The sequence below is a fragment of the Epinephelus lanceolatus genome, chromosome 13 (assembly GCF_041903045.1).
Source record: "Epinephelus lanceolatus isolate andai-2023 chromosome 13, ASM4190304v1, whole genome shotgun sequence".
In the NCBI taxonomy this organism is placed as follows: domain Eukaryota; kingdom Metazoa; phylum Chordata; class Actinopteri; order Perciformes; family Serranidae; genus Epinephelus; species Epinephelus lanceolatus.
In genome coordinates, this window is record NC_135746.1 from 3887547 (window position 1) to 3915171 (window position 27625).

A 27625-nucleotide genomic window follows, 5' to 3' on the forward strand; every position below is an offset into this window, starting at 1 on the left:
GTAACATCAACTTCAGATTCTCTATTCAGAGTCTTGCTGGGAGTTAGATGAGAAACTGGACCACCACTCTCGACTCTCGTGTCTGTTAAATATGAAGCTAATGTTGCAGCCAGGAGATTGGTAGCTTAGCTTAGCTTAGCTAAGCATAAAGACTGGAAACGGGGAAACTGCTAGCAGTTAGCAGTTCTAAGGTAGCCAGTGGAGACTCCAGCCAAATAATAGTTTGAAACATGACCAGTAAAACAGAGGATTGACGTTGTTTTTTTTTTACACATTTCTTGTATAGGCTAAACAAATGTGTTCATTCGAAAGTTATAGAGCTGTTGGTAGGCAAGTCTCTACCTTTGGAGGGAGCGAAGCTAGCTGTTCACCCTCCAGTCTTTATGCTAAGTGAAGCTAACCAGCTGCTAGCCCCATCTAACTCGCTGATCTGGATATGCATCAAAGCAAATAAGCATATTTTTCAAAATGTTGAACACTTCCTTTAAATATCCTAGCTGTGTAGCAATAAATAAAACTTTATTTACACTAAAACGACTGACACCAAGTCAGCTACGTACAGTACATATATTTACATCGTTTATGTCATGTAACTTTTCTACAGCCCTTTTTTAATTACTTGACAGAAAACCGGCTGGTCGACACTTTCCCCTCAACTCGACCTCAATTTACCAGCAACACTTTCATCCTGCCAATACCCTACTAAAGCATATCTTTTTTTACAAGCAGCAATATTATTTTTTTTATGTCAGAGTGCATCGTGCCAGCCCCGCCGAGCCATTAGAGTCAACATCACCTGACAACATTCAGAAAAGTGCTCACATTGGTACTTTTAGAAAGGGGGGAATACAAAGCTGACCTTTGTGCAGCCTGTACAAATTGTGGCCTATACCCAGTCACTCTCTGTGGATCAGATGAGTCATAGCCAAACAGCCCAGGGTGATTGGAGATGCGGTAGTCATAGCGATGGGGGTGTTTGCCAAGGCTCCTTTACAGGAGCATCAGCCATTGGTCGCAGACAAAAGGAGCCCAGAAGGGACTCGTCAGAACTCATCCTCGGAGCTGTCGGCCAGCAGCATGGCCTGATCCTGGCGGCTGGTCCCGGGCTCTCGAGGTTGCTGGGGAGGAAGAATAAATAAATTTAATACAGGATTGATCCTTAATAACAAGTGAGACGAGTAATAATGAGCAATAAGTATAAGTAGGGTTATTGACCTCTGGCTGCCTGACCTTCCTCCTCTGGTGTTTGAAGCTGTTCCTCCTCTTGCGGTGAATCATCCTGATGCTGTAGAGGGCGCCGACGATAAGCAGGGCCCCAGTGATGCCGATGCCCACAGGGGCCAACATCCCAGACACATAACCCGCCTGTCAAGGGTGAGGACATGGAGGTCAGAATAGAGTGTAGTCCAGATAAATCCATTGTTTTACCCCAAATCTAGGCTAGAATTAGAATATAAATGGGGAGGGGGGTATGGTCAAAATGTCCGCCCCAATATATTGATAGAAAATATTATTGTTGTACTACAACAAGCATATTTTTAGCAAATGTAATTGTCATCGTATATAAACTTGAATTATTACTACTGGTTCTACAGTACATGTGGTTTTTCAAGTGGTGTTGCTGCAGAAGCTGCTGCTCATATGCTGTGGGTACAATCAATATCAAACACTGCACTATTTCTCTGTTTCAGTACTTGAAATATATTAACCTTCTCAGACCTGTTTGGCCGCCAGTGATCAAGCCTAACATCCCTGTCTTTAAATTAAGTGGCTGTAGCAGGCTGAGCAGAAGTAAGGCTAAAGTCTGGCGAGACACAGCGGCCATGGCCACTTTTCAAACCTTTGACCTTCCACCTCAAGATATCTGAATGGAAATGAGTTCTGGGTGCTCATGAGTGTCCCTTTGACAGACGTGCACACTTTACGCTAGTTTCATTGAGTTTGGCATTCAAATGTGTTATTTTCGCCTATTGTATTTGAATATTTCGGTGTGATGATGTTAGTCCCTATAGTACATCAGTGTGACCACTTTTTGAAACAGACATCACTGTATAAAATGACCTATAGTGAACTCTTTACAACCATGAAACTAGAGACCTTGGGCATTCAGAAGATGTATGGCTTTCATAGGTAAATTGAAGATAAGGAGGTTCCTCAGCAGTTTCTATAACGCAAATGCTCGCCATGTAATAACTGAAAAATACAGTTCTCACAGAAAAATTGGATTGGATTGGATTTTTCAATAGTGTTCCTCACGGTTTTGGTGCCTTAATGTGGTATTTTTCAGGGATTTTTGACCATTTTTATCAATTCTCGAGTCATCAGAAATGCTTAAATTTAGCACAAAATCTGTGAAACAATGGCACCTAGTAGCTCACTGTACAGAGCAGGTGTCCCATGTACAAAAGCTATGTCCTTCTAGCAGTGGCTGCAGGTCTGATTCCAGCCTGTGGCCTTTTGCTGCACGCCATCCCCCCTCTCCTTCCCCCCTTTTACACTTAAACTGTCCTATCTAATAAAGGCAAAAGCCATAAAATCAATCTTTCATGAATCTGAAAAAATTCTGTGTAACAAATGGTATCAACCCAAAAGTTGCTGCAACAACATGTGAGATGTAATTGATGGTGAGAATGGCGTCATATACTTCCATCATCATGTTCTATATGCTTTAAACTTGAGTTTAAACAAGATAAGACAATGTTGTATATTTCTGTAATTGTCATAAAATGTCTTTTACCTGCTTTATCCTTAACACTGTCACCAAACTGACATTTTTTTGATCGCTAACCAGGACTTTTCCAGGACAGCAGGGGGCAGTCTTACCTTTTCTCTGATCAGCTCTACCCAGCTCCGCACTGGAAGAGAAGAACCAGAGATTCAGCAGGACAATATCATACAACACTACTAATCTCTTACACTGGTCGTGTCAGTGTTTCTGGTTGCTTTCATGATGGCAGGTGAAGGTATGAGCATTAAATAAACTATGTTAAATAGAAAGGTGATTTATATTCTGTCATACTCAGCCCCTGGTTGCGTTGAACCCAGACAGGAGGTGGAGGGATGAGGCTGTACGGAGGCTGCGTTGAGGATGTTTTGGGTGCTTCTGTCAGGTCCTCCTCACTCTCATCCTCCACTGATTCCTCAGAGTTCTCATCATCCTCGTCTTCATCGGGCTCCTCTGTTGAGAGAGCAAAATCAAAAGTATCTACTCAGCAGCCGAGAGTCACACTTATAATTGAAAATGAAAATTTGTGAAAAGCTTATTAAAATGCCATCGTTTTTTTTTCTTCCAGCTGGTGATAAAACTCATCTTACCCTCAGACTCCATCTCCTCCAACCCCAATCTGGATTTGTGCACCAGATGATGGGTTGCCATGGTTACCGTTGTCATAGCACGGTGGAAGGATGAGAAGGAGGGGCCGGTGGTGGGCAAGTTCTCTTCAAGGTTCAGTGTCCTCACAGCACCTACACGTCCCAAATCACAGTCCGAGGACAAAAAAAGAAAGAAAGAAAGAAAGAAAGAAAGAGCAGTGGAGGATTTCACACACTGTGTTTTAACTCACAGCTGCAACTGATAGCTCACGTTAAAGGGGAACTCCACCTCAAATAAGGATTCCAACATGTTATTTCCAAGACCTAGGAAAGTTTAGTCAGTATTTCTGAACATGAGCTAATGTCTCTCAAAGCCAGAAACCAAAGCCTTGTAATGTCTTCAAGTATTTGAGAGAGAGTTGCTGTCTGGGGACATAGGATTAATGTATGAATTTTGAAAATGCGTGTGGTTTCCCTTTAACGTCTAATAACATCTGAATCTCCTCAGACTTTTACTGAGCTTGTGTTGCATGTATTTGTTGTATTTCAGTGTTTTAAGAAATGTCACATGAATTTATTCTCAGACAACTTTCAAGTCTCTACAAGTTCATGTTGAAGTGACATGAATTCTAACCAGAGGCGGCCTACGGGGAAACTAAAACTAAAAAGAGGTGTGATAGTTTTCTTAATAGAAGCAAGGTGCTGCAGCATCATGATGTACTGTGGCTCCATGATGCCATTTTCAAACTGGGTTTTAAAGGGACAGCTCACCCCCAAAATCAAAAATACATACTTTTCCTCTTACCTGTAGTGCTGTATATCAGTCTAGACTGTTTTGGTGTGAGTTGCTGAGTGTTGGAGATATCAGCCGTAGAGATGTCTGCCTTCTCTCCAGTATAATGGAACTAGATGGCGCTCAGCTTGTGGTGCTCAAAGTGCCAAACAAACACATTTGAAAAACTCAACATCAATGTCTCTTTCCAGATATCATGACCTGGTTACTCAAGATGATCCACAGACCTTGTTGTGAGCAGTTTCGTGTAGGAACTATTTTCTCCCCACTGCCAACTGTACAACCAAAGGCTTAGATTTTGGGGTGGTTGGCAGGGGAGATGTCCCCCTCCATTTAGAACAGAGAGTTCTAGAGTAAAGGAGGAAGTAGTTGACACAAGATAGGTTGGGTTGATGGATGGGTCACAAAACACAGGACTTTCCCCTGGAGGCCGGTGTTTATAACCATGTGAAACCAAGTGAACTTACTTGAGCTACTTTAAGAAACACTGCCACCTATTTTCGCATAAACCTAACCTACGTAACTTAACGTTAAGTATGTAAAGCTATTTGTAGGGTGCTAATTTGTTAGGTATCATATGAACTGTTGTATGAGGATACATCTTAGCTTAGTAGCTAAGGTTACAGCTCAGCCACAGGGGACGCCATGAATGTTTACATCATGAAAGTGCTCACAACAAGGCCTGCAGATTATCTTGAGTAACCAGGTCATGATTTCTGTAAAGAGACATTGATGTTGAGTTTTTCAAATGTATGTTTTGGCGCTTTGAGCACCACAAGCTGAGTGACATCTAGTTCCATTATATTGGAGAGAAGGCAGACATCTCTACGGCTGATATCTCCAACACTCTGCAACTCACACCAAAACAATGTAGACTGATAAACAGCACCACAGGTCAGAGGAAAAATATGTATTTTTGATTTTGAGGTGAATCGTCCCTTTAAATGCATATTGTCATAAGAATGAAGCATACAGTTAAGTCACTGCATGGATTATACTTTTCTGTAACTAGTAGCTCCATCACACTTCATATAAATGTGAAGTACACGTGTAGAAAAAAGGCTGAATCACGGCAAAACAGCATCATGATTCATAAAGTCATTGTTCATCGGAGCATTATCTTTGCAGGGAGATTCACTCACTGATTCTGGTGCTGCCACATCACCTCTCTCACCTCTCTCAGAGTGATCCTCCGCCTCAGTTCCGGCTTGCCGCTGTGAAACAGACGGACCCGATGAGCCGATTGGCTCCAGCAGCTCCCCGCCGGACGTCTGCCAAGGTGACGTCCAGTCTGGCATCAGCAGGGGTGGGGCGTGCGAGGGACCGTCGCTGTCTGTCTCCACGGTGACCAGCTGGTCCAGGTCCACCTCTGACTGAGGCATTCCTCCGGTTGCCATGGCAGCAGGAGGCTGAGCACTGCCGGGCACCAGCGTGACCGCCGCCACTGCCTCTGCTGCTGCCCCCTCTGGTGTGACATCTTCAAAAGGCTCGAAGATGAGAGGGAGCGCCTCTGATGACATGGTGCCCTCCGTGGCTTCATCCTGAGATGGTGGGACCACGGTGTCCACTGTAATCAGAGTCAGAGTGAGGGTCAGGACACAGAGCACGGTGTGTCATTTACAAAGGGCAGAGCTGTTTGGACCTTCTGGTAAAAGTCAGACTGAAAATTATGTTTTTGGGATCGTGCTAGGTTCAACTCAGTGGGTATCATTTAAAAGATTACAATACCAGCATGGGTGGATTATGTGACAATGGGCCCCTGGGCACAGATATGCAAAGGACCCCACCACCTCTCCTACATGCACTGGTCATTTGTGGCTTTGTCGTCTCTTTGTGGTTGTTTTTCCTGTTTTTGTGGTTATTTTGTGTCTTGATGCAGTTCCTTTGCTGATAGGCTTGTTCGGAAATCCATTCATGGATCCCAGTACCAATACCAGTGCCCTTAAAGTGATTCTGCTATCTATAGTACTTCATGCACCAATAATGTGCATGGATGGACTGTTTCCTTAGCATCTCAGCACCCCGAACTGAGAACTCTGTCAAATACACTGCACTCGACTTCACCACGCCACAGGCTGTGTGGGTTGTAGCTGCCCCTGCAGGAGTGTGAGCTCCATGCCTTGGACAGTTGTGACAGTCCGCCCGGCCGCACCCACACAGTGACAGGGCTAACTGTTAGAATTACTCAGCTATAGTTACCCAACAGCTATTAAGTTTAATGACAGAGATGAACTCTTTCGGTGTCGTTGTGAGTTTGTTCGAACTGTTTAAACGGCTTGATGTTTGATGGTAGCCACTGCTGCTGCTGTGTTAGCTCATGTTAACCAGGTAGCACTGGGAGGACAGCAGCTCTTGAGACGGCAGCAACAGAAAGTTTGCTGATATGGTGGGGAGATGGGAGAGTCTGGGATCAGACCCCCAGCACAAAAAGGATCGAATCCAGGTATCGTTTGACGAGAGGCATTTTGATACTACTTGGTACTGGGTTATTTTGATCGATACCTTTAAGGAGCAGCTTGTAAGATTTACAGGGATTCAGTGACATCTAGCGGTGAGGATGGACGGTTTGGCTAATGCTAATTTGTGCTCAAGTGATAACTTGAGATCCAGACATTCAGAAGGGTTTTTATTTGGAGCTGAATTATCCACAGAGGTCTCTTCCTCTCCAAAACAAACTGACCCGCTGATTTAAAGCGGTAAAAACACACAATAAAGCAGTTTCACGATCAAAGAATCTGTTTTTTTCCAGCACTGCTCGTCGCAGAGGGGCTGCCAACTACAGTGGTCGATACGAAAACGCAAATGGCCTTATCTAGAGCCAGCGTTTGGTTTGACTGTTCGGTGCTACTGAAGAAATATGGCGGTGTAACATGGCGATTTCCGTAGACAAGCACCCGCTCCCTATGTAGATATAAATGGCTCATTCTTAGGTTACTAGAGAAACACTTATGATATAATATTCCATTTCTGCCAATATAACCCCCTAAATCCTACACACTGCTCCTTTAAAAGGTTTAGAGTACCAGCTTTAGTGAGTAAACCGGGGCAAACGAGTGAGGGTCTTGCAGTTTCTTTACTCGCAACTCTGCTGACAGCTAAAATGTGAAGTGTTTACTTGTTTACTATTGCAAAGCAGAAAATGTATTCCGCATATATGGCACTTTAGTATTTATGTCAGAATGCAGCTTTGTGAAACAGGTACCTCTGTGGACACGCAGTCTTCTCATTAGAAGCACTTGCACCCTCTCCAGAGTGGAGTTCACAGTGCAGCTAAGACACAGTGAAAAGAGGGTTGTTTGAAAAACGCTTCTTTCTAGATAAGAGGCGACCACGGAGGGGGCTGTCACAGGAGGAACCGTCACTGCATATCTCCCCGGCATTCCCTTTAGTCCAAAGCGTTTCTGAAGTCGGCTGAAAAATGCTTATAAAGACCACAATCCTTTTACATAATGCCATTTTGGGAATTGAGTTTTTTGTCAGCTTCCTTTCAGATGGGAGGAAGCTTCATCAAACAGACAATCCCCAAACGGACGTCAGGAACACATATTGGCTCAGACAGACTCTTTTAATCCATTTCCCTCGTCTTCCTCACTGAATAATAACCTGCCTGTTTCCTTACAATAGTTTGGATGGGGAGTGTGAAGGGTGGGGAAGAAAGGGAGGAGGTTTTGGGGGAGTGTATAGATGGGTTGAATCCTCCAAAGACTTGTGTAACACACCCAGCCACCAGCCCCTTTCCTGGCAGTTGTGTGTGTTCCCTTTTTTTTCTTCCAGGCTCGAGTCAGGAATAGAAAGTAATTAGACTGCCACGGGTCCCAGCTGGGGTTCAAAGTGGAGCGTGGAAAAGCGAGCGCCTTTCTTTGCCAATCATCAAAGGCAATCTCTGCAGCAGCGACGTGTCGTTTTCATTTCCGCCTCACTTTTTAATGAAGCCTCCTGAAACCCTGCAAAACTCCAGCAAGCAAGAAAATAGTGCTTGTTGTGGAAGGAAGTCTTTTAGGGTGACAATGGCTGCAGAGTATTACCTTACACCAGGGACTTTGTGTCTTAAGTTTGGACATGTTGAGGAAGGGATTACAGGAAGTTTTACCCCCTAAAAGAACGCCCATTTTACATCAACATTATTCTAGTTTCTCTGACCTACCTCCACTGGGCCTCGCCGCCTCAGTCCACAGGCTCTCAGGTCCATCCTCTCTGGGCATCAGGTTTGGTCCGATCTCAGGTAACAAGGGATCTGGGAGGGAGGTAGCTCCATCATGGCCCCAAATCGACAAGTGTGTGGAGGTCCGTGGTGAGACGAAGAACAAGGGAGGGATGTGGGAGGTCAGTTTCTGGATCTGTGCTCCAGGATTTGGAGGTTCTGTAGAGATTGCTTCTGGGTCTCTATCCTGAAGAGAATCACCATAACCAGGTAGCTTCATTCCACCTTGCTCTTCTCCCTCCCTGGTGGAGATGCTCAGCTGTGGTGCTGTGGAGGAGGCGAAAAATCCATCTGGCGTCAACCTTGTGGTGCTCAAGGCCAGGTCCAAGTGTCTTCTCCCACCTGTTGGCTGGCTGATGGCAGGTACGTCCTCCTTTATACCTTCTGGATCAACAGACGAAGCTGTCTCTGACTGACTTTGAGCGTCGCCCATCTCAGATGTGCTCCCAACCTTCCTTCCCCCGCTCCTTTGGCTCCATGCCTCTCCACCAGCCTCGCTCGGCCCAGATCTTCCATCAAGGCTGTCCCCGTTTTCCGTCTGCGTCACTGGAGCTATCCCCTCAGGTCGTCCATGTGGGCCAGCCCCTCCTCCCGCACCTACATTCAATATCAGGCCAGTCACATCATGTTCTGCATCTGAGGGTTCAGACTTTACATCTGTAGGGTGCGTTGACCCGACAGTTGCTCCTGAGCTGGCGCACTGCCCGTCACAGTCCTGCGTGGGGGTGAAGTTGAGGAGGCGGACAGGGGTCCCGCAGACACAGAGACAGGTCCCAGCCAGGAGGAGGCGATGGAGCGTCCCAGACATCAGCATCTCTGTCTCGTCTCAGTGCCTGCTGAGAGGGGACACAGATGATAAACGCCAACAGGCTTGAACTGAGGTGTGAACAGCCCCTGCCTGCAACCTCAACGCTTTGTCATGTGGACACAGAGACAAAGCAGAGGTGAAGGTGTGTGGGGAGGGAAGATATAGGTGACAGGGCACGTTGCAAATGAGTGCAGATTAAAGGGTCATAATGCAAAGTGTGTGTGGGGTTTTTTTTAGAACTTCATACAGCCTGTGATAATAACCACAGAGAACAGGATTAACTGTGTGTCTGCCTGCCTTTGCTTTGATGCTGCAGTTGCACCGTTTTGGAATAATTTGGGTGAAATTCCTTTTCATCTCAGACTCCTCTGTTCATTTTGTATAAACAGAAGGAGATGCTGGGCACACACACACACACACAGAGGGAGAGTGACAAACACACACACACACACACACACACACAGAGGGAGAATCTGACACAGCAATCCTTAGCACCCCTCCGCACTTCACCTATAAATAGCACCAGGTTTTCTCCTCCACAGATGGATCCATGAATGTTACATCTCCACATTAAACAGAGCTGCATGTCTCTGGGAAAAAGGAGGAATTTTCAAACAGCTTTATGCACATTGTCACACGCTGAATTGGATTAAAAAACAAAGCAAGCAACGTGTGCATGGCGCATTTGTTGCTTCACATGACGTGTCCGCAATAATCACCTAATAATCAATCACTGCTGGAGGGAAGGAGGATGAATGCGCGACACGTCTGGTGCTCACAGGGTGACACCCTTTCCCTGAGTCAGAGAGAAACCATCCTCATCCCCACCATGCACAGCCCTGATGATGCCACGGTCCAACAATATCACAACACAACCCACTTTCTTTTCTGCCTGCGCACCTCCCCTGTGATCAATACAGCGAACAGCCACTAAGCTCATGCAGTCCACCACCTGACAACACATCGGCTCCAGCGTTTAGACTGTAAACAAATTCACACTGCAGCATTACCATACTGGAGCTGATCACAGCCTCAGAGAGGAGACATACAATGCATTCCCATAAATCGCACCAGCCGTCATTTTCTGCACGAGGCGGTAATTATAAGGCTATAAATAAATACCTTCCAGAGTTCATGACGGATCGCGGTGCCTGGAGGACGCAGAGCTTCTCTTTGCAGCGTGCAAAGAAAAAAATGCAGCTCGCTCGAGTACGAATTGAGGATGTAGTCAAGTGTGGAAGCTGAAGGAGAGGCTTGTTGTTGTGCAGCTCGGCGTCACTGACTCAAAGTCTCAGTCTTCTCTACGTATGTCCGCCTGCTTCACAAGTGCAGCTGCCACCAAGTGCCTCAGATCTGCAGGATTTATTTGACACACAGAGCTGTGACTCCCAGTGGAGAGCAGCTGCTCCTTGATGAATTATCAGCAGTGCATTTATTTATTTATTGTTTTGCCCAAAGGGTCACATGAGGCTTTTAGTGGTGCTGAATGGACAGCTCCTTCACCTCGAGTTAAAGGTCGCCAGAGAACAGCGGAGACCACAGAAGAAGACACCTGTCAGTTTATGATGCTGTCACCATGAGCTCAATATCAAATGGGTTTTTTTTGTTATTGCTAAAGATATTTAAGTGTATAATCACCTGTGCTGCAACAGAGGCAAATGGAATGTTTAAAATAATCCTAATGCATAAATTAGATAACTTAATTAGCAAATTCGCACCTATCTTTTTTTTCCGATTGTTTTTTATTTATTTTTTGTGTACTGATTTCTTATAAACTCTTGTTCTTGTAAGTAATAATGATAATAATAATTATGATGTAGAAATAATAAGTGCTATACCAAATAAATGTATTATTATTATTATTATTATTGTTATATATGATATAATATATAAAAATGTGATGTCTTAGAATATATTATAAAATATATTATAAGTTAAATAAATAGTAATAAATAATGATGATGATGATAATAATAATAATAATAATAATAATAATAATAATAATTATTATTATTATTATTATTACGGGGGTGCTAGGTCGGGCACAGCCTCTATCTGCCATGAATTGTGGGTAAATTAATACTATTTAATACTAAAAAAATTGTATTTGATAATCATTATGATCAATGCCTTTACAGGGTGGTTAACTTGTGCCAGTATACATGCAAAAATTCTTTTGAATGGAGTTTAGCTCATGTGCAAGTGTATCTGATATTTTCGTAGGCTATCAGTGCAACTTGAGAAATGAAACTTTAACTTTTTGCATTAAAAAAATCTCTGATAAAAAAACAAAACAAGGATTGAGCACAGAAGCTCCATTATGAACTCACAGCTTTCACATGCCATCATATTGTGAGCATTTAGGATATTGTGCTACTTATAGAAATAAAGAGATGTTCTGTGGGCAGCTGATTAGTTTTTATAAGACTACCTTTGCTCTTTAAATCACAGTTATTCTAAAATAGCACAGTATACAAGCAGGTGCATGCATGGGCACTTAGTACCAAATAATAATAATAGATTTTATTTGTAATGCACTTTTCATCCTTGGATCTCAAAGTGCTACAGGTTAAAAACATAATAAAAACATAAGAAAAAACACTATAATTATCTCAATTTAACAGTCAAAGGCCTTTTTGGATAAAAAGGTTTTCAGGCCTTCTTTAAAAGAGTCCAGGCTCTGTACAGTCCTCAGCTGGAGAGGGAGGTTGTTCCACAAACGTGGTGCGGCCGAGCAGAAGGCTCTGTCTCCCATGGTGCAGAGCTTGGTGCTGGGGACTGGGAGGAGTAGGCTGCCTGCAGATCTGAGGGTGCAGGTGGAGGATTGCGGAGTGATTAGATCTTGTAGGTAGGGGGGGTGCGTGTCCATTGATGCATTTGTGGGTGAGCAGCAGAATTTTGAATTGATCCGGGATGAGAAAGGGAGCCAGTGCAGTGAGTGTGGAATGGGGGTTATGTGCTCGTGTTTACAGACTCTCATCAGGACCCTGGCAGCACTGTTCTGGATGTATTGCAGTTTCTGGATGTTCTTGCCAGGAATCCCAATGAAGAGTCCGTTGCAGTAGTCCAGTCTCGAGGAGATAAAAGCATGGACTAGCTTCTCTGCATCTGGGAGGGTTAAAGTGGGGCGGAGTCTGGAGATGTTGCGAAGATGGTAGAATGAGGTCTTGCACAGGTGTTTTATATGGTCATTGAAGGTCAAGTGGGGGTCAAACCGAACCCCCAGATTTGTAACTGAGGAGGAGAGAGGGATGAGCTGGCTGTCAAAGGTAAGTTGGGATATGGGTGAAGACTGAACCTGGTGTGGGGTGCCAATAAGAAGTGCCTCAGTTTTATTGCTGTTCAGTTGGAGAAAGTTATTGTTCATCCATGCCTTTATCTCCTCGAGACAGGTGGTGAGGGATGACTGGGCTGCAGAGGGGTTTGGGGCAGTTTTGATGTAGAGTTGTGTGTCATCAGCATAACAATGGAAGGACATCCCATGTCTGCTGATGACACAACTGAGGGGAGCATGTAAGTGATGAAAAGGAGGGGGCCAAGAAATGACCCCTGCGGAACACCACAGATGACAGGGAGCAGCCTGGACTTGCATCCTCCTAGCGAAACATATTCCTTCCTGTCTGAGAGGTAGGACTGAAACCACTGCAGTGCACGGTCAGACAGTCCAACAGTCCAACAAATGCTGCTGTCAGGTCCAAGAGAATGAGGAGTGATGGAGATCCTGCATCAGCTGCCATCAGTAGGTCATTCATCACTCTGAGCAAAGCTGTTTCGGTGCTGTGGGCTGAGCGAAAGCCTGACTGAAATTTTTCAAACAGGTTGTTATGTTTGAGGTGGTCCTGAAGCTGGGAGGCAACTGCTTCCTCTAGTACCTAGGACAGAAAGGTGAGGTTTGAAATAGGCATGTAGTTTGTGAGAGCCTCCGGGTCCAGGGTGGGTTTCTTAAGGAGGGGTCGGATGACTGCAACCCGGCAGGATTTGAGTGACACTGCTTGCAGGAAATGATATGGTAATGTGGTAGGGTAATTGCATAATAAATGGTATAATAATTTGCTTGAATTTCCACCAGAGAAATGTGATTCATGGATGAGAACATTCAGTGATCCCATGTGGTGGCCCAGTGAGGTTACACCATCAGCATCCATGGGTTACATGCAGTAGATGTAATGTTAACAGTCAGAGGGAGAACTTTCAAAAAAACTCTGCATCCATTTATAATTCATGTAGCCTATTAATAATTTTCATTCAGTGGAGCAGCTCCTCACGGTTACAGTTGTTCCTGGTGTCACCTTAAAAACAGGGGTTGTCATTGCTTCAAAGAGTAAAATACACAGCACAACACAACAATATAGACTAGCCTATCTGCAATATGTGACATTAATAAAGAGTAATTGGAAGCTGATATAAATTGTAGTTTGAGCTTGTTTGCAGTATAAGGTCATTTCTAAATTTTGTTCACGCTTATGTGTTTGAAAAGTCCACATTTCATTAAATAATCTGAAAAGTATTGGTTGAATAAAAGTTTCCATCGATCAAATACTTTCCATCACAATTTTGATCAGGCAACTCTATGTGACGTCATCGCGCTCTGAGGACCCAACCCAACCCAACCGGAAGACAACAGATTTTTTTCTCCATCCCCCTGATACGATGCACTTTTGCGATTGAGCACTGATATTATTAACTACATTAATAAAATGCCCTTATTTGATGGGTTGGGAAGTGGAGGAGAGAAGACTGCGATCGTTATTGACTTAGGAGCAGCATTCACAAAGTAAGTGTCAGCCGCTAGCACGCCTTGCTACCAATGCCGGTCCGGTTAGCATAACATGTTAGCATTTATGATTAGTTTCTTAGCTAACCGCCCGTGTTTTAGCACTTTAAATCTAATACAGGGGTTAAACTTTCACAAATACATGGTTCAAAATTGTATATATTGGTAGTAAATGCTGCTGCGTAGCGGTGTTAGCTAGTAAGCCACCCAGTTAATGCTAACATGTCAAGCTAGTTTTAGCTAATGCCAAATTAAAGCTAAGATAAAACCCAGTAAGTTAATAAAAGCAATGCTGTTGAACGCCAGTGACATCATAGCTAGCTACACTTATAAATGAAAGTTTTTTTTCCACCCTATATATTCGTACTTTGGTAAATTTTGGACAAAGAGTCCATTTAATGCTAAAGCTAAACTTGATAAGAATCCAGCTAGACATACTGTGTTACAGGTATTAAGTAGCATTTATTGATGCTAATTGGATTATATTAGATATATAACTGTCCAAATGAACAACATCTCTGTTTTGCCATTTGTCTGCTGTGAGATCAAATTACCGCCCCATGTTGACTGTAGTTTCAGTGACCTAAATAGTGTGTTTTAAGCACCTGCTAATCTGATAGCAGTCTGCTACCAAAAGTCACTTAAGCTGTCACCAAACCTCACACACCTCTCTACATTTAGGGTGTTTACAGCAGCAGCACACGACTTGAAATTTGCCATAAATGCTACAGTTCAATTCTGTATGCCATCCTGCTTGATGTTTAGCTGAATGTCTGATATTATAAGATGAGAAACTAGCCTGAGGCAAGTCACATGAAGATCAAGAGGACTGTTGGCTTTAATAATGATGTCTTTGTCTGCAGTTTCTGTCCCACATCATTTGACACAACGCAGCACTGTTATTTTATTTCTATGCAACTTCAGTAAAAGGATTTTGCCAATTTTTGCCATCTTGCTTATATCATAGTGTGTGTAAGAGTCTGAAAAAATGGTTGCTGATTGCATTAATCAGTAGGATTACAGCAATACTTAAATTACAATACAATATTATTGTAATTGTATAGGTTTTACAATATGCTGAGTGTTACGATAACATGTGTAACAATATAACATTATTGTGATAGATTGCAATTAATTAACTTTTTCAACTGAAAAATATGTCACCAAAGAAAATTATTGTCAGTATATGTTCTATCTAATAAGATAAAGTTTTCAGTCTGTTCATCTCACTTCATTTTTTATATTTATATAATAAAGAATTGCTCCTTGGCATCCATGTATCCGTACAATATTGTCATGAAAAATATCCCGACCCTTTGCTGATTAATCCCCCCCACCCACCCCTATAAATCTTGCTTGTAATATTACTGAGCAGTCGTGAAATAAAATCTTTTCTGCACATCTTCTAGCTCTCTGCTCACAGTTTCCTCTTCTTGCAGATGTGGCTTTGCAGGGGAAACGGGGCCCAGGTTCATAATTCCGAGCGAGATCCGGAAACCGGGGCAGCAGCAGGTGAGACACTGCTGTGCCTTGCCAGGTTCAGTAATTTGTTTGGAAATTGCAAGATGTTTGTTAATGCGGTGTGTGATGTCTCACTTTTTAGGCCACCAAAGTGGTTCAGTACAACATCAACACAGAAGAGCTTTATGTCATCCTCAAAGAGTTTATCCATTTACTGTACTTCAGGTGAGACTCTGCTGTGTGGTAAACATCTTTTATACAGAACATAAACTGCTTTTAGATGAAACACACAGAGGCCCAGCCTCATCAAATCAAAGTTTATGCTCCCATTTGTCCCATTCAGGCATCTGCTGGTGAATCCTCGAGACAGAAGAGTGGTCATCATCGAGTCCATCCTCTGCCCGTCTCACTTCAGGGAGACGCTCACCAAGGTTTTCTTCAAACAGTTTGAGGTATGAAAACCAAGCGGATCGGTGGTTTATTGGAGCTTTAAAACATGTTTAGAACAAGTGTTGATGTGGAACATGCATGTCACAGATTTACTTACTTAAATATACTTGTTTTTGTGCTCCAAAATGTGATTTCCACCTCAAATTGAAAAGTATAGGGACTTGAGCAGTGTTTCCTGGGTCATGTCCACACCCTGCATGTGTACCATGACTTCATCAGGTGTATATGTGGCCATCATTTTCCCATGTATTGTGATAATTTAATATGTTTTACAGATGTTTGTTTGAACATTTGCACTGATGAACTGTGGAAAAATCAATTAAAAAAAACCACTTAATTTCCTTGTGTTTCATTGGTGTAAGTGTTGTAGTCTTTAGTTTTTGTTGTGGTGGCAAAGACATTACCAGCATAAACAGTATGTCACACTGGACTGGCGCCTCCTCTGATGCGGTAAAAACAAATGGATCTCCTCTTCCTCTTTGGCAGTTTTGGCAGTGCGATACAGCGCCACCATGTCAATGTAATGCCGCAATTGTTGTTACAAATAACAGAACAGAACAGAACTGAGAGCTGGAGGCAGGACAAAGTTTGACGGTGGCGGCCACCTCATTATTCTCTATGCAGGAAAACCCATGTTAAGTTTGACAAGAGCAAATAAGTTCTGCAGTAACGCACTTCTTTTCAACTTCACTGACCACCTTGATAGTAATTGTAAGCTACAGTGTATGAAGTGTAATTCGTGAATGTTTTTTTCCAGGTGCCCTCTATACTGTTTGCCCCAAGTCACCTCATGGCCATCATGACTTTGGGCATCAACTCTGCTCTGGTGATGGACTGTGGCTACACAGAGACACTGGTCCTGCCTGTATCCTTTTACTGTGACTCTTAAAGTAATGTTTCAATTGTTTAGGAAATGGATTTATTTGCTTTCTTGCTGGAGAGTAGATGAGAAGATTTATATGTGTTTAATCTTTGTTAGCTCAATGGAGAAAGTTGTCCAGGTAGGGATGGATCTGGAAACCTGGTGTTTAAGAGCGCAGTATTGATAAGCTCCGACGTTTAGGGTTCTGCTATCGGTATTGGAGAAATTCAGAAGATATATTTCTTGCTTATTTAGGTTCATTTAGTTTTTATCTTCGCAATAAGATTAAGACATTCATCACTGATGCATTTCTGCTATTTAACCCGGAGGAGAGCTCAGTGTGGCGGGATTAGCTCTGCCACTCTGTGTTGAACACACACAGAGGCCCTGCTCTCAGTGACATTGATGGAAAGAGCTAAACACTCATAAGTATGGTTATACTTCACAAGATGTTGATGCTGACACTACTTGTTGCCACAAGTTCAACAGCTCCTTTGTATATAAGGGCAGAAACAGGAGCAACCTTTTGAAACATCTAGCAAAACTGCATCACAGTTCATCTCCCGTTACCTCATCCACATCAGATATGTGATAGGAGTGTGTCTGTAATAGTGTTTCATGCAGGTTACTGAGGTTTCTGGCATTGTTCTCCCTGTTAAAGGTTTTTTTTGGGTTGAGTCATGCTGTAAAGCTTTGCTGTAGCAGAATGTTGATTTATATACTGAACTAACATACATAGAAATTAAAGCAATGTTGATTATGTTCTTATTTTGTTTCATTTTATTCTCTTAAAAAACCACAGAAGAACTGATAAGAGTACCGTTAAAGTACCGGATCGATAAGCGGTATCGTTAAAATCTTACAGATATCAATCCCTAGGTCCAGGACATGTTTAGCCTAGACTAGCACAAAGATGGGAAGCAAAGGAGGTTTATTGTGTTGTGTATAAACCTTATGTGTAACTACCTTAACTGTGAACTCAGGTTTATGAGTGCACTCCTATCCTGCCAGCATGGGAGGCTTTACCTTTGGGAGGGAAAGCCATTCATAAGTAAGTAGCTCTAACAGATCCAAGAGGAGTGTGTGACTTGTTTGTGCACACTCGGCTGTAAAAAGAACACTTCTGTTTCACACTTTGCTCTGTGTTGATTAAATGTCTTGTGGCTGTAAAACGGGAGCTTTTAATAGAAGTGCTTGTTTCCTGCTATAACTGCATGTGTCTTTGTTAATTACAGAGAATTAGATGGACATCTTGTGGAGCAGTGCACCGTGGACACAGACACCACCACCGGGCAGAGTGTTCCAGCTGTCATTGGTAATTACAGAAGAACACTTTGTCTTTTAAATGGGTTAAACAAACTGTAACAGCTTTGACCCAGTGTGCATCATTTACTATTCATGAGAAGAACTTGTTTCTTTGTGACATTTAAGTCAATCCCCCTCTCCATGTGTGAATTATACATATGCATACAGGCTATTTTAGAGTTTAGAGTCTCCTGATGGAGGAAACTGAATCATTGTGTTGTGCTGTGAGATGTACAGCTGCAGCAGAGTGAGAGAAGCCACACATATATACATCAATAATTAAGACAGACAGGAGGCTGACTCACTCGACTGGACTGCTGAACCACCTGCATTTCTGCAGTTAGCACAGAGAGGCTGATGTCTCTGTAATCAACCCTTAAACTCTGCATCACAGAGAGAAATATGATGCCCAGATCTTAAGTTCAGGTACAGTACAGGATTTGTTATTTGTCTGTGTGAGAGTAGTTACAAAATACTGTAAAACATTTTGCAACAGACTATGTTGGACTTTTGTTTGTGTTAAACAAGCGGCAACCTTCCAGTGCCAAAAACTGCAGCTCCTCTGATGGCCACTTGAGGCCGGCTCTACACTGTAAACCCCAATTCGCTTGCTCAACTTCATTTTTTTTGTTTGAGAAACAGCTTGCACTCAAAACTTTTAGTTCAGTATAATACAGCAACATGAAAGTTTTAACAACACCAGACACTTAATAAATGTGTCACATGACCCTTGACTGACAGGAAGTTTATATCAGTTTGACATAACTTTTTGTTGTTGGTGTTGAAGCATTTAATCTTACATCATATGAACATAAACTCACTGAGAACACATTGTAAAACCTTTTTTAAAAATAAAACTGAACTCTAAAAACATATTGTGGTGAGCTTGCAAGAATAAGGCAGAGATGAGATGCCCTTTATTTCACCTTCATGCAACTTTATGTTAGTCACTCTAATATCCTCACAGGTGGGAGGTCACTGACTGTGTATACGACGCAACTCATGATGCAAAATGTGTTTTACCACAACATGAACTGTGACCATTGTGAAACACATAAACATTAATCACTGCGTAAATCGTAATATGAGTGATTTAGAAAACATTTCAACAGTTGTCTTCGGCTTACGGCCTTAAATACATCATCTCGTGGCATGCTGGGAAACTCCACCCATTTAGCCCCAACACACCACAATGCCTATGTTAAGTTAGGGCTGCTCGATTATGGAAGAAATCATAATCATGATTATTTTGGTCAAAATTGAAATCACGATTATGCGGCGCACGTGGTGACTTACATTGTTTGCACGACGGCATGTCATTTCTATCTCTACATGGTCGCGCGTTAACAATTCTCCTCTGCTCTCTCTGTATCGCGCACAGCGGAGTTCAACCCCGATGCGTGCGCACACACACACATACACGTGCACACACACACACACACACACGCAGACAACCTCTCTCGCTCTGCCATTTTCCGCACGCTGTTTTTGAAATCTTCTGTGATCACCTGCCCCTCGCATTATTCGTAGTTATCCAACTTGACTGGCTCATGGAGTGAATAGAGAGAGGAGGGGACGGTATTGCGCATGTGCGGCTTCCATTGAAGACAAATTAACACATCCAGGCGCCTGTGACCAAAAATCGTTTACCCTTGATTTCATTAAGTTTGAAATCTTTTGACCTCAAAATCGTAATCACGATCACCAGACGATTAATTGCACAGCCTTATGTTAAATGCACAATGATAGTGTTGTTTATTGGCCTTGAACTAATAAGGCAAAATCAGCTTTATACATTTTAGTCACATTAACTCAAAAACTGTTGATTTAACATAAGAAATGATGTCAGGCTCACAGGAGATGAGTTTTTGTGTCAAGTGAACATAAAGTTTTTATGTCATTTTGACAGTCCAGGGCATTTGTGTTAGCCCGGTGTTGCCAGACCCAATTCGCAAATCGAATATGAGCTTGTGAGATCAGGATGGTTTCACCAGGCTACATTTGTGTAGAGTTTACATAGAAAGTTTGTGTCATGGATGGATTGGGGTGAACAGTGTATGAGTGAATTAATCCTCATAGACTCTTATATTAAAATGCCCAACTTAGCAGCAGAAATAAACATGTTTACAGCCTGGTACAAAACAAAAAAAAACAAACATTTATTGTGTTTATAGCAGGGTTCACACAAGATGCTTCAAGTGCGTTAATTTTAGGGATTTTATGGGAACAAATCAAGCACTGGAATACCTTAGAAACTGACTTTGAAATTCAAATGAATAACATAACATTATTTTATAGGAATAAAAAGCAATGACTGTCCCCGTTTACTCAGTGTAGAGGTCTATGTTGTGAGCTGGCAGTCTAAAAAGGCATCTGAGGCACTATCTTATAGTCACATAGGATGATGGACCAACATGTTTCGACTTTAGACAGTGTTTATCAGGGTACAATTGTTTCAATTGTTTTCTTCTACAACACTGTCTTAGTTCTTGACCAATGTTTTGTTCATCAGGTCGTTACAATGAAATTGCGCCACCATCTTATTTCACCATACTCTCCTTCTCTTTTGACCCACCTGACATCATAGTTAAGTCACAGTAGACATCGATCTCAGGCCCCTGAATTGCATTGTATCATAATAATATCGTGGCAGACTTTGTAGTGTCAGCAAATATTATATTGTCCAAAGAATCAATAAAATATCGTATCATGATGAAACCAAGTATTTACACCCCTATTGATGCCAGATTTACAGAGCCTAGGTGTAGCTGTAGGTGTCGCTGTTTCAGTGTGTTTTCAGTTCATGAAGGTTAATTATAACAATTTGGTTTCAGCGTTTGGTTGAATTAAAAGCATTAGCAATAGTATTGTCACATTTGTCATGCCTGTAAATGCACCGTGCTAACCAAGCTACCAGCGAGCGTTGGGGTGAGCTCCAGTATATCATCCAAATATATTCACTTCTGGCTCCAAAAAAACAAGATTGTAAAGGTCAGTGATTCAGAACAGGAGTCCACAAACCAATGAGTGATGTCAAGTTGGCTACATCCTCTATTTTACACAATCTATGGTTTAATACCAAGCAGTCATATTTCACACTTGTCCTTTGCTGCAGTGTCAGCGCACACATTCCCCTAACGCTGATTCAGCTTCATCATAAATCTAACTTGGATGTGAAATGGGAGAAATGGCTGATCTGTGAATCAGCAAACCAAAGAAAATTAGGTCTCACTTCATTTCTATGTCTTTTCATCTTTTTTTTTTTTTCTTCCAGGGACCATCCCCGAGGAGATCGTGGAGGATATCAAGGGTAGGTGTGATGGAGTTGTTTTCTGGTTTAATATTTGCATCTCTTGCTTTGCTCCCAAGAGGGTGGTGGATTGTTATGAATTATTCTCTTCAAGGACAGCACTCCCAGAAGAAAACAACACAAAACATCCAAACTTGTAGAGAGACTGTGGCTGTTTGCTTCATTACCGTCGCTCCACTGCAACATTATCCTGCTGAAAACTGATGTTTGTTTCATAACACTGCAGATATGTGACTTACTTGGTCTGTGCTGCAAAGTAGTCACATCAGTAATGTCATTAAAGCTCTCATTGAGGACTAATGCTCCATCTTATAACCTTTTAATTCATTATCAGCTGATAATATTGCGTACAGTCATTAAAGAGGCAACAGATAGGATTCGGTTTTTTTAGCTTGGCGCCACCTAGCATCAGTGGTGTTGCGTTGCACTGTCACAATGACCAAATTGAGCGTGGGGATCAGAGATAATGAATAAAATGTGGGCTGTAAAGCCACCAGTATACCTCTATGTATATGTAGAATGAGAAGGTGTGTGGACACTCTACTAAATAAATGAGTAAAGAGACCGAGCAACAATTATCAGATTTATCTGAAGAAAAAACAAATAGTAATGCAAATAATTATAGCAGAATGCCGTACCAGTACAAACAGCTCACAGTAAATGATACCAATATGCACAGTATCAGTACAAACAACAGTAGACACAGTGGAATTATACCAATATGCACATGTAAACAGTCCCCATTCTAGAATAAACGCTACCGTATGGAAACCATGCGGCCGGTTGGAGCTCAAATTGAATGGGAAACAAAGTCCAGTGTTCACTTAGCTGGGCGTAACTTAGCTGGGCGATGTCCATCGATAGCTGCCTCCGTGAGAAGAGAACAGAAGGAAGGGAGGGGGGTATCACTGTTCGAGGGCTGCCGTAGAATGGCAACCAGGATGTCAGCCGACCAACACTCGCTACCCGCTCCCTGGTTGCGGCAATTTGCGATGCTGGCCAGCTAGGAATGAACTAGCAGCCAGTACAGTACAGTCCTCTCTGGTCTAGCTAACATTTAGCCGTGTTACTTACTGATCCATTAGAAAGAAAGCTAGCTGGACATGGGTTTTGAAGCCTCTTTGGTCACGGAGTTCCCTCCATCTCTTGAACGCCTGACTGAGGTTTACTCTTGTTTTTCCTCTTCTTTTATCACTCTCCTTTTTGCTCTTCTTTGCCTCCTCACACAGAGGAGCTCCTTTTCTTTTGCTAGGCCATTTTTCACTTGTCTCCAAACTTTGTCGGTCTGCCATTGTGCTCGTGACTCAACTATCTCATGCCCAACTCCTCATAAGGACCAGCTCCAGTCCCTGATTGGCTGACCGACCAGTTTCACAATATATGATGCGTTTCCTGCCATAAAGCAGATTTTTTTCCACGAAATTTCAGCACCAGTGGCAGAAGCTTATTGCAAAGATTGCACAGCCACTAAGTAACCTATGTAAACACTGATAGTCTGATTTTACTGTGGCCACTACCCTGTGCAACCCACATTATTTTCATTATGATATATTTAGGAAAAGATGCTATCTGTTGCCTCTTTAAGGACATTAGTTAAAATGTTAATCCTTAGTTTTAAATGAACCTGTCTCTTAGTTTGGTCGTCTGCTCAATGGTTTGGTTTTGTCTTCTGCAGTCAGAACATGTTTTGTCAGTGACCTGCAGAGAGGCCTCAAGATCCAGGAAGCCAAATTTAACCTGGATGGTACAGCTGAGGTGAGTGAAATGTTTGCCAGCCTCACACCAAATTTCTTTTCAAGCAGTTTCACTCTCACAGACAAATTTTCAATGTTGGAATAAGCTCAGGAGTTTTAAATCAGCTGGTGCGCTCCTGTAATCTCAAATGTTTCGTGTAAGGTGCTCATGAAATTTTTAATATGTCATATTTGTTAAAGGGAGTTTGGTGTAATTGTGTGACTAAAAACTCACATTGTCTTTAGGTGTCAGAGGGTGTCATTTAGTCTTTTAAAAGTCTTTTCAAAGTCCTCAAGTGTATGGTAGGCATAAGTTATACTCAGTCTGTGAACAAGTTTGCATTAAATAAGGCTTTGTTGTGTATTTATTTACAATTCCTCCTTGTCGTGAATGTGTTTGTAGCGTCCAGACCCTCCTCCAGATGTTGCTTACCCTCTGGATGGTGAGAAAATCCTGCACGTCAAAGGATCAATCAGGTAGTTCACTGGATTATGCTTTTTACATCTGCTGTTGCCTTTAACTGAGCTAGCAGACCCAGAGACTCTACTCTTTGTCTATTGTAGAAAAAATACATGTTGAAAGAATGTGTTATAACTTAAGATATTTCCACGTTTTATATTTTATTTTCGGTGTGTTCATTTTTGTCGTGATAGAAGGTCCTCCTGTAAAATGAGATGGTGTTAATGTCCTCTTATGATCTGTGGTTCTCTCTCTGCTGTACCGTCCATATATGGGACAGTACATTTGTCTTTTAACTTGCTTCTTTCATGCACTGTCCTTTAGTTTCTGCCACAAAGATGTCGCTCATTATATTTTCTCTTCTTTTTCTAAACAGGGACTCTGTGATGGAGATCCTGTTTGAACAGGACAATGAGGAGAAGAGTGTTGCCTCTCTGATACTTGATGCTCTCGTCAAGGTAGAGAAGATTTATTTTATTCCATGTGTCTTGGCAGGTATGATTATGAGCAGTCACTTACTTGATGCCGTCTGAATGTGAATAAACTGTGGACAATTTAAGGTCTTTTTTTTTGGCGCCATGTTAGCGCTTGAGAAAGGTCTCTTAACAGATCAACAACTTCCTGAGAAGCGCTAACTGATGCAGTGATGGTGCCAGGGGAGAACACACAGTCACAGGGCTAACTGTTAGCATTAAACAGCTAATGTACCAAACAGTTATTGAAAACAGTAACACACAGATGGCGGGAGGTAGGGCGAATGCTGGTCAAAAAGCTGGCCAATGGCAGGCTTATACCCACAGTCTACATTCAGTGAGTCAGAGTGTCATTTTCAAAATCAGATTAGCCATTTTAATGACAGTGCTCACCTCCCCACATGCAAAAGTTCACCCAAAATCAAGGTGACGTTATTTTGCAAGGGCACCGTCGCTGCGTCTTGGAGATGCGTCTGGCTACAGGAGACCAGTTTCTGCTCACTTCCGCTGCTGTGAACCATCAGTATCTGGGCTGGAGGAGCCCACTTTGGTTCTTTGTGTTGCACAGTCGTTGAGATGAGAGTACAGTTCGACTCAGTGTGGTTGCTGTGGCAACACTTGGCTGAGGCCATTCCGTGTCACCGAGAGCAGTTTTGTTGTTCCATGTGGGGATCAAATCAGCCTAATTAATCTCAGTGGGTGCAGCAGCAGCAGACATCACTCCGCCTCACACTCAAACTGCTACAGTAAAACATTTAAACTCGATCTGTGCAGCGCTGTACTCAGGGTATATTGATGCATCAGTAGGGCTCTACACACCAGAGAGAAGGCGCTGCAGTCATGCTCATTTCAGCTGCTTCCATCCATCACATCTCGCTTTAGTCTGCACCTGAAGAGTAGAAGGTGCTGTCCTGTAGAAGTAGAGCTGCTTCCTCCTGTTGCACGACTGATACAAAATGTTTTCATCGTAAAACTCCTCTGAGCTGTCATATCAGGGGGACATGGAGCAGATGACAGATATGTAAATGATCTAATTTAATAAATGTGTGTGTGTGTTTCCCTTTAGTGCCCCATTGATACACGTAAGGTGCTCTCAGAGAACCTGGTGGTGATCGGAGGCACAGCCATGCTGCCGGGTTTCCTGCACCGTCTGCTGGCAGAAGTACGGCTCCTGGTGGAGAAACCCAAGTACAGCGTGCTGGCCAGCAAGAGCTTGCGTATACACGCTCCACCTGCCAAGCCCAACTGCACCGCCTGGCTCGGAGGTCAGATATGAGATTATATTTAAATGTTTATCACTACCTGCTGAACTGAAGACTTTCCGAACAGAGTAAAAGAAATCTCCAGCATCAGCATAGTGCAGAAACTATAATGTCAGCATTTTTGGAGTTTTTTAAATGAGAAGATTTTGTAAAAATAGAGTTTGTGGCTGCATTTTAGAAAGCTGTCTCTGTTTGTTTTTTAGTGAAACATGGCACCAAAACCAGGTGCTTTGTAGCTTGGTTGCATTCCTTGGCAAGATATGCTACCAAAACTGGGTGTTTTTAAGCAAGACAAGGTATCAAGAAACATCAGCAGCATTTCTTACTGAGACATGCCACCAAAATGGGTGTTTTTTAGCGAGACATCGACAGCCTTTCTTAGTGAGACGTGGCACCAAAAGCGAGACATATTTTTTAGCGAGATACCGGTGGGATTTTTTTAGCAAGACATGCCACTAACAGTGGGTGTTTTTTAGGGAGACTTTTGTGGCACCTCCAGCCGTGAATGTGTCACCAAAACCAGGTGTATTTACATTGCCCTCCACTCAACAGGTGCCATCTTCGGGGCGCTGCAGGACATCCTGGGCAGCAGGTCAGTGTCACGAGACTATTACAACCAGACAGGCCGCATCCCAGACTGGTGCTGCTTGAGCACCCCTCCTCCTGAGTCTCTCTACGAAGCAGGAAAGACGCCTCCTCCGCTGATGAAGAGAGCCTTCTCCACAGAGAAGTAGATCGTGCTGTAACATAAGTCAAATAATGTACTCTCCTTAACTCTACGTGATAGAACAGTTGCTATATCTTAAATGTAACATCTCAACACAAGTCTTGTTCATGTGTTTATTACACAAACAGCTCTAGATGTTTGTAATGTCTGGTGGTTACACTACGTTTTTGTATGGACCGACTGTGGACTGTTTGATGATCAGGTGAGCTGGTTCCTGACCTCACCAGACAGAACAGATAGTGGGCGTTTGAATTGATATTCCACAAGGATTACAGTGTTAGAGTTTCAAATGGGTCCTGAGCTACATGCAGCTGTGCTTTGGTTTCATTTGAACTCAAATTAGATGGCTTTCCATCCAACTTTTCTTATGCACAATTTTAATTTGCGCAAAAAAAATCCTGAGTGGAAATGCTTAAAATGGAAAAAAAGGAACTCAAAAAATTGCAAAGTGCAAGAGACACACATACATTAATAAATGATGGGGTACCGTCATGACGTACTGTCAATGCATAGGCCCCTGCAAGCTCTCTTCATTATCTCTGGATGGCGAGCAACACACATATGTTGGCTCACAAGGCTGTTACTAGAACTCCTCCAAGAGCACAGGGCTGTAATATCAGTTGTTCAAGACATTGTCAGAACATTGTCCAGTGTTCTCGCCATTATTTTACACTCATTGTTTTCCTTCAATTGAGGTTTATCTGGCACTTTTGTAATTACATCATCTCCTTATACCCTCCTCTTCTGCAGTGGCACCTGACTGAAGAATTAACGCCACCTACTGCTTATCTCGATGAATCAACTCCCAATATTCACACATTAATTTGCATTTTCTTTTTTTTTCTCTTTGAAAATTTGGTTAAAATTGTGCTGCGTTTAGATGGAAATCCAACTATCAAGCAAGACTGAACCTGCATGTGCACCCTCAAACACTCACTCTGGATTTTCTTGGCAGTTAAACTGAAAAACACGTCACATTCAGCAGAAATTATTCAAATCCTCACCAAGTTAAGCTTCAGTCCTCGTTTGTCAGCAAAACTGCAGAAAAAGTTGCTGAACTTTGGAGAAAGCAGACGTTCATTCATTCCAAGGTGATTCATGATAAAGTGTGAAGATCTGACTGGGTTTTTTTTTTTTTTTGCTCACCACAGAAAAAGTCCACCCAAAAAAAGAAAGTTTCACTTATTTATTATTTGGATCTCGATGTGTAAAGTGGTTGTTGAACTTAATAAAGGCCCTGTACACTCACACAGGTGTTCTCATTTATTTTGTGTGGAGGTGGAGGTAATCTGGGAGAAACTACGTCGTGCCACCCGAAAAAGTCACTGTCTGTCCTTTTTTCCTAAAATAATGCATGTACAAAAACAAAACAGTTTTAACTCAGATATTTTAGACAACTTATCCAGGTTGTCTGCAGGTCCTGAAAGTCTTAAAATGTCTGAAAATCATATGTATAAATGTAAGGCAGTAAAAGTCATTAAATAATCTTAAATTTGAATTTGTGAGGTTTCAATGTCACAAACATTTTATCTAATTTAATTTATCCATCATTTATTTTTTGTCAAAATGAGTCAAGCTTTTCTACGTAAAAGTCCACATTTAGGTTACAAATCTTTTAAGTCTCCACTGATCCTAATGTCTTTTTACTTTATACATTCAGTTACTGGTTGGCAAAATGTAGATTAAACTACCTC

At 42.4% G+C, this 27625-nt stretch overlaps 2 protein-coding genes across 4 annotated transcripts; one reads left to right on the plus strand and one right to left on the minus strand.

Moving 5' to 3' along the window:
• Positions 1-975: 975 nt before the first annotated feature.
• Positions 976-10412, minus strand: armh4 (armadillo like helical domain containing 4). Of its 3 annotated transcripts, none has more exons than XM_033648266.2 (8): positions 10237-10412; positions 8250-9139; positions 5280-5672; positions 3316-3465; positions 3020-3178; positions 2824-2855; positions 1216-1365; positions 976-1118 (listed from the first exon to the last, which is right to left on the minus strand). In XM_033648266.2, exons 2-8 carry the CDS (start codon positions 9118-9120, stop codon positions 1044-1046), a joined length of 1830 nt encoding a protein of 609 aa, XP_033504157.2. In that variant the 5' UTR covers positions 9121-9139; positions 10237-10412; the 3' UTR covers positions 976-1043. The 3 variants fall into 3 exon arrangements, with proteins under 3 accessions (XP_033504157.2, XP_033504159.2, XP_033504156.2); XM_033648268.2 differs by having other exon boundaries at positions 1231-1365; positions 8250-9142; positions 10237-10376; XM_033648265.2 differs by having other exon boundaries at positions 8250-9142; positions 10237-10376.
• Positions 10413-13687: 3275 nt separating this feature from the next.
• Positions 13688-27179, plus strand: actr10 (actin related protein 10). The gene is made up of 13 exons (XM_033649358.2): positions 13688-13888; positions 15328-15400; positions 15492-15574; positions 15693-15801; positions 16557-16664; positions 17645-17712; positions 17897-17976; positions 21241-21276; positions 22952-23031; positions 23413-23486; positions 23846-23927; positions 25009-25207; positions 25757-27179. Exons 1-13 carry the CDS (start codon positions 13812-13814, stop codon positions 25936-25938), a joined length of 1251 nt encoding a protein of 416 aa, XP_033505249.1. The 5' UTR covers positions 13688-13811; the 3' UTR covers positions 25939-27179.
• Positions 27180-27625: the final 446 nt, after the last annotated feature.

Excerpts from the sequence above, each read along its gene's own strand:
- armh4 (XM_033648266.2), bottom strand. The coding sequence starts at position 9,120 with ATGCTGATGTCTGGGACGCTCCATCGCCTCCTCCTGGCTGGGACCTGT. Across the intron at positions 5,673-8,249 it reads GGCGGCGAGGCCCAGTGGAG|TGGACACCGTGGTCCCACCA; the intron begins GTAGGTCAGAGA and ends CTCTGATTACAG. Across the intron at positions 1,366-2,823 it reads TAGAGCTGATCAGAGAAAAG|GCGGGTTATGTGTCTGGGAT; the intron begins GTAAGACTGCCC and ends CACCCTTGACAG.
- actr10 (XM_033649358.2), top strand. The coding sequence starts at position 13,812 with ATGCCCTTATTTGATGGGTTGGGAAGTGGAGGAGAGAAGACTGCGATC. Across the intron at positions 13,889-15,327 it reads TTAGGAGCAGCATTCACAAA|ATGTGGCTTTGCAGGGGAAA; the intron begins GTAAGTGTCAGC and ends CTCTTCTTGCAG. Across the intron at positions 25,208-25,756 it reads CTGCACCGCCTGGCTCGGAG|GTGCCATCTTCGGGGCGCTG; the intron begins GTCAGATATGAG and ends TCCACTCAACAG.